The sequence below is a fragment of the Pteropus alecto genome, unplaced genomic scaffold (assembly GCF_000325575.1).
Source record: "Pteropus alecto unplaced genomic scaffold, ASM32557v1 scaffold20, whole genome shotgun sequence".
NCBI classification, from domain to species: Eukaryota; Metazoa; Chordata; class Mammalia; order Chiroptera; family Pteropodidae; genus Pteropus; species Pteropus alecto.
The window spans coordinates 48,664,910-48,672,084 of record NW_006436298.1 but is presented as its reverse complement, the minus strand read 5'-3'; the positions used below and the strand labels follow the sequence as shown (position 1 = coordinate 48,672,084).

At 32.3% G+C, this 7,175-nt stretch overlaps 1 protein-coding gene across 1 annotated transcript in view; it reads right to left on the bottom strand.

The window, feature by feature from the left end:
- The window catches only part of SLC12A2 (solute carrier family 12 member 2), an 87,401-nt gene that overhangs the window by 17,430 nt on the left and 62,796 nt on the right, over positions 1–7,175 (bottom strand). The window contains exons 16-18 of the mRNA XM_006913342.2: positions 5,231–5,342; positions 3,513–3,653; positions 237–343 (exon numbers count right to left, since the gene is read on the bottom strand). Coding sequence (XP_006913404.1) covers positions 237–343; positions 3,513–3,653; positions 5,231–5,342 — 360 coding nt within the window. The remainder of the gene's footprint in view (positions 1–236; positions 344–3,512; positions 3,654–5,230; positions 5,343–7,175) is intronic.

Genomic DNA, 7,175 nt, shown 5'->3' with positions numbered 1-7,175 from the left:
GAGAGAGAGAGAGAGTGTGTGTGTGTGTGTGTGTGTGTGTGTGTGTGTTCACATGTATAAAGAACAGTCAAAATTTTAATTGATCATCAACTTAAAATCCAGATAACCCATGTGATTATTTTCATTATTATGTTTCTATTAGAAGAGATTATATGAGAAACAGGCTTCAAAAGTCAGTATAAACTTTCAAAATTAAAATTTTCTGAACCACATTACTGAATTATAAGGGTACTTACTGGAATAAGTTTATATACATATCCACTTCCCTCATATCTGCTTGCAACCAGTCTTTCTTAAATCCAAGGACAAGTGTGTTTGGTTTCATACGCCCAAGACCAGCAGCCTAAAACACAGGAAAAATACAACTGTAAAGATATACTATTCAACAAAATGTTTTTTAAATGATACTCCAAAATGGACACTCCAAATGGACAACGTCTAAACATTTTAAAACTATGCACCTTTACTGCCCAAACTTCTTGAGAATCCAGTACACTCACATTTATAAATTATATATACCACATTAATCATATATTACTTATGATTAAACATATACAAAAATAAAAGATAAAATGAAACACGAAAGGTTTTAAATGTACATTTTAATACTTTAATGACATCAAAATTTTCATATTTTTAGTAAAAGATGATGGAATATACTTAATCTTTCAAAAAAATTATAATTATACAGTGGTATCCTCAGTTATATATTTTGATAACAGGCATTAAAACCCAGAAGCAAAAGTCCAAATGGAAGACATGCCTCGTTGGTTATAGTTCTGAATCACTTCAACACTAAATTTTGAATTCTTCTACCAATTATGGAAAAGTTTCTGTTGAAATTTGGCTAATTTCCTTTCTGAATTGTCCTGTCAATCAGTTTTTCTTGCAACCTCATGAAGAGTTGCAATTCAATATGCTTAGCAAATACGCCCAAAAGCCAATGAATCACTTCTTTTATAAGATTTTAAAACACTTTAAATTCTATTCCCAAACTTGTGTACACATGTAAGTTTTTTTGTGTGTCATAAAAGAAAACATTTTGCCATTTTAACCATTTTTAAATGTGCAATTCATTGGCATTCATTACTCACGATGTACAGTCAACCCTACTACCTATTTCTAAAACTTTCTCATCACTCCAAACAGAAATTCTGTAACCATTAAGTAATCACTACCTATGCTCACCTCCCTCCAGGCCCTGGTAACATCAAATCAAGTTCTATCTCTATGAACTTCTTTATCCTAGATATTTTCTTTAAGTGGAAATATCAGTGTATGTATAGTACCTGGACTGGACCACTACCAGCATCATTACATGGAAACTTGTTAGAAACGCAGATTCTCGAGCCTCAACCCAGACCCACTGAATCATTCTAGAGGTGGGGCCCAGCAGTCTGTGTTTTAACAAGTCTACCAGGTGATTCTGATGCACAATGAAGTTTAAGAACCACTGACTTAAGGAAACATTTTCTTTCATAACATTTATTAAATACATAAAGGAGTTATCAAAATGTTCCTATAAATTGTACAAAAGCAAATAAGATTTACCCGCTAGCAACAACCTCTACTTGAAATATTTAAATATTTCACATGCAAAAGTGAATAAAAAATAAAGTAAAAAATAATCATGTATCTACCACTTAGCTTAAGAAAATAAACGTAAAAACTCTCTTTGTAGTTTTGGATTCCGCTATTTAGGCACACATATGTATATATTTTAAATTTACATATTTAAAAAATTTTTAATATCTTCATGTTGCTTATATTCTTTTCTTAACTTACTATTTTTCTTTAACACTTTTTGATGTTTACCCCATTGATATGGACGGCTCCATTCACCACTACACAGAATTCTACTGCATGATTATACCACAATTTTCAATTCTGTGATTGATTGAAGTTTCCCCCATTTCTTTTTCACTATGGCCAATGAAGTAGGTATGAAGTTTCAGGCAGCCTTTCCACATGTGTAAAAGTTTCTCTATGGTATGTGGAATGTCCTAGGATATTCGAATTTGCAGGACATTGCCGGGTTGCTGTCCAATCTACATTACCAGGCAGTTCAAAGATTTCTAATTGCTCTATGCCATTTTTAACACTTGGTATTGGCAGGCTTAATTTTGGTCAACTTGATAGGTTTGGAATAAAACTATACTGTGGCTTTAATCTTTACTTCTGTCATTTAGGTTTCTACTTCTCGTTTCTTTCCCTCCTCACACCCCTTATTGATTTTTAGTATTTTCTTTCTATATTCTGAACCATATTCTTTTGCTGGTAATGCTATTTTCTTTTGTTCTGTGGCTTCCTTTTTCATTTTCATGTTTTCTTTAGAAGCACAAAGTGTTAAATTTTACCTAAAAAATAAGTGATCTCTTCTTCATAGTTCGATTTTTTTTGTGTCTCATTAAAAAAAATACTTTTCTAGTCCACGGTCATGAAATTATTCTATATTTTCTTCTAAAGGTTTAAAAAATTTACCTGTCACATTTAGGTGTTTAATCCAATTGCAAGCAGTTTTTGCTATATTATTTTTTTCATGTGGATAACTAATCATCCCAGCATCTTTCAATGCTACTACCTCTGTTCTATGTTAAATATCCTATAAAAGTGGCTCTATTTCTTCTCTCTGTTTTGTCCTATTAATGATCTATTACTAATGTAATATCACAGTGTTATAATACTATAGTTTTATGATAAGGCTTTATGATTAGGTTTTATATCTGGCAAAACAACCCACTCTCACTTATTATTTTCCTGAGGATTGCCTAGAATATTCTTAACCCTGTTTGTCAAGTTTTAAGAAACACAAAACAAAGAGGGCTCAGATGACATCACTCAGAGCCTCCCACCTCTATTTTAACAAAGTAGGTCCACAATTAACACAGAGAATGGGCTTTTTTTGAAGAAAGGGGTTCCTATAAAAATCTGTTGGCAAACACTGTATCAACCTATTTTTTTTTTTCTTCCCACAACCTTTAGGGCTGAGGAAACTGAGTTTCAGAGAAGCTAATTAACTTTCTCAGTCCAAAATCCAAAATATGGAAGTGGCAGTGCTAGCATTTAAACCTAGGACTGATCCCAAATCACACATTCTGGCTACTATGTCGTACACAAAACTGAAAGAGAAGTCTAAGTTTAGAACAAGTAAATACACAGTGAGAAACACAATAAATAACTAGAATTAAAAAAACTAAATAAGGACTGCCATTACTTAACACTCCTCAAAAAAAAAAAAAAAAAAATTAGTGCAGTGTAACAGGAAGTTGAATGGGAAACAGAAAAGAGAAGCAGGCTAATTTATAAAAAGGTTCTTCGTTGTTAGCCAACAGTACATTATTTCTATAGTCCCTTTAACTCTCAAATTATACAAACATTAGCAGTCCACTTTAATAAAGATATTTAAAAAGATTTACTATTTGTATTATGAAGAATGAAACCTAGAATAAAAAAGTTTTTAAAAGCTTACGAAAAACTAAAATGTTGTCATTTGAAAGGCATAACAAATTCACCTGCATCAAATACTGTGCACCTTCTCTCAAGTCATCTGCATGTACTGGAGCATAAAAAGCTTTCATTTTGTTTTTAATAAGCCATCGCTGATATTTAGCTTGATCAATGGACATCTCTTTCATGGCTTGTCTTCGAGGGCCCTGTAAGGTAAAAATATTAATAATATCTTTAATTAAAAAGTAATCTAGTCCATATCTATAAAAATCTTCCTAGTATATTGGCTTAAACAAGGTGCCTAAACATTGAGAGTTGAGGAGAGAAGCATAACAATAGCATTTCATTTTCACTTTCATGAGTGAATTCTTTGCAAGTCATAAGATTATGAAAAGATCGAGCCGATATAATAGTGAAGGCACAGAGGATGCTGGTAGAAGGCAGAGGAAGAAACAGACTGAAAAATAAGTTTTTGGCACTAAGTAAATGAGAGGAAGTAGAAATTATTGAAAATAGAGAAGAGACTATGCAGAGAAAAATAAGAGCTTTCTGTTTTTCTGCAGAAAGTTTCTCAGCTTGTTTTGTTTTTCCCAAATGTGTTATCAATTTTCAGTAACCTAGAAATATCATTGAAAATCAAAGTGAGCTATATAATATAAATATATTTTTTCTTCATATTTCTGTTAAATGATGAAATAGAGGAAGGAAATGACTTTTTTAACTTGCAATTCTATTTGATCCTTGCAAGCAATATGTAAAATGTGTTACATATGAATGTATAAGGCAAAAATCTAAAAATAAGTTTGAGTACATCCTAATTACACATGAATATCTAAAAGAAAAATACAATTTATCTTTCCTAGTAGGAAAATTGCCCCATTTGTAATTTCTTGTGCACAAGACCCCAACTTGAAGACAAATTAGAAAACTCCACAGATTCCAAGTGGGATCAGATTCTTAATAAGTCCTCCTACCATCCTATGCATGCACGCATGTGCGCACGCACACACACGCACACTTCTTTGACTTTGCCACTATTCAAGCAGAAGAGCAACTCTAGCAGAGGCTGGGACGTGGAGCATAAAACGCATTTCTAGAACCAAAACAAGATGAACACGAGAGATTTGGGAGAAAAGCTAAACTGACAAATAAATACTCCAATTTTTTATTTAGAATAGGTGATTCATCATCTAGTGACTGTTTTCAATTGCCAAGATGCCAGAAAACTACTTTTGGACAAAAGTTTAACACTATTTTTAATAATTTACTCATGATTAAAACAGAAATGAATGGATAATTAAAAGTATTTGAATTTGAAAATTCAGCATTCACTGTGCTCTTCTTACATACCCAATACTAGATATTTACCACTATTTTTTACCTCCTCCAACCTCTTTTTTTTTTTTTTGTTAAGTAAATGTTCCTAGTGTTTTCAGAATCTATGAAAAATATCAGTAAGGAAAAACACATACTGAATTTAGGCTCCTTAGTTATCAAGAAGTTATTTTGCTTAGTCAAATCATTCTATAAGGGCAATATAGTTGTCTAAAATCTACTCATAGTAATTAAGAAAAATAATTAAGGTTTCAAATTCTAATATCTTTTTAGAAATAAGGTTTTAGCAGCAAAAATATTTTGAAAAAAATAACTACCTTCAAAAAAACCCAAACAAACCCAACAGATGTTTATTTTGTCAAATTATTTCAGCTCTAGAAAGCCCCCCACATTATAAATTATATTTACAGAGTGAAAAATGTTTTAACATAGAAAACAAAACACTTACCATATGTACATGACCACAGATCATCAAGCCAACATTTTTTGTAAAATCATGAACAAGATGAAGTAAAGCTGGACGTGAGTTTGGAGCACCTGTCATAACAAGACACTGCGGCCTAATTTATGATTAAAAAGAAAAACAAAATTAGAGTTTTGGTTTTTGGTAACATGAACATGATTTTAAATTGTTTCTCTAAGAATACATTATTACCCTAGAATCTCATTTATGTAATTGTCCTCAAGACACAGGCCATAAAATTCTGATAAAAGATGACTTTTAACCAGGGTTTCTTGATACACATGAAATGCAGAAACAAAAGGTTGTTTAACAAACATTACACTAAATGTCCTTCTAAAATAAAGAGATTGTACATCAAGATTCTGGTAGGTATTACAGAAAAAAATGACCATGCTAATTAAAAATTATCTAAAAACTTCATTGTCTAAAGGTAATAAATATTTCATTTCTTTCACAGAGTTTACAAAACTTCCTGAGAGTATGGCATTGCCTTCATGTACAAAAACAGGTCACTGTCCTTCTTAGCTTGATGTAATCATAATTACTTCTACTTTGTACTCCTAGCCCTCTCTATTCTAGCTTAATTTTATTAACTGTCGTCATGAGTAAAAACCACCTATGATGAAGAAAGGGCTTCTATTTGAGCTGAAAGTTTTAATTCTAATTAATTATGATGAGAGCCAAAATTGAATTAAAATGTCTTTGCAAACACAAAACAGTGACATGACTTTCATGTTAATTTTCCTTGACTAGAAATGGAAATCAATCCTGTTTGGTGACAAAATGTTCAGGTATCCATTTTATAAATTCAAACAGATTAGCAACTGTTCTTTAAAAGAAGAATTTATATAATTAAAATAACGAAAAGAGAATAGTCTAAAAATTCTGCCTTAACCACTAAATTAATTGTTAGAGTAGTCCCTAATTACAGTCATAAAGTAAGCATGAAAACCTGAATACAGACTGAAAAAGATACTAATATTCAGAATTTTAGCAAGCTATCTGAAAAACCTATTCTGTCTGGGTGAACTGCTGTGGAACAATCAAACATGAATCACCCTCTGTGGCCCAGACTGCTAATATAGTCCAGTCTCCCTGTCTGAGCTTTAGCGGGTTACATGGCTCCCCAGCTAAAGATTACATTTCCTAGCCTCCCTAGCAGCTAAAATGGCCCTGTGACTGATTTACAGCACAGATGGTATTCCTATTTCCAGGTCATGTCCTTTAAAAAGGAAGCTGGCCACCCTCCATACTTTCCCTTTCCTATAAGCTAGACCATGGGTGTTATAATGACTTTGACCACATGGACAAAAACACCTCCTAGGGAATGGCAGACTGAGAAAATACAAGGAATGTGAGACCTGAATGACCAACTGCAGCAAATCTGCCTCCCTGCCATGAACTATCCATCCGCCTCTGGAATATCACATAACACCAATGTACATCTTGTTTGGACACTGTATTTTTTCAGCTTTTTGCTATGGTAATTTAACCTATGACCTATGGGAATTTAATTTGTAGTCCCTATCTTTACTAAATAGTAAACATAGCACAACATATATTTGATATATTTTTATCATAACAAAAACAGTACAGTGCAAAATATATTAGGAATGACTGAGTAACAATGAGAGTATGAACATCTGCCTATTTTAACTCATTCTTCAAAAACATCCATGATGCAATGGAATCTTTTAAGGCACAAAACCACAAAAATATGGCAAACAGGAGATAATGCAATAGCACTGAAATAATGAAAGCTAGAAAACAGATGGAAGAATAATAAAGAATTTTACAAATCAGTGAAAGGCTAAATCTTAAATGACCATTAGAGATAGTTGTGAAACTACCTGATTTTACACCTTAAAAAAAAAAAATCATCAAAATCCCTAGGAGTTAGAGGCAGTAGATGTCTCTGGAAGCAGCAGGG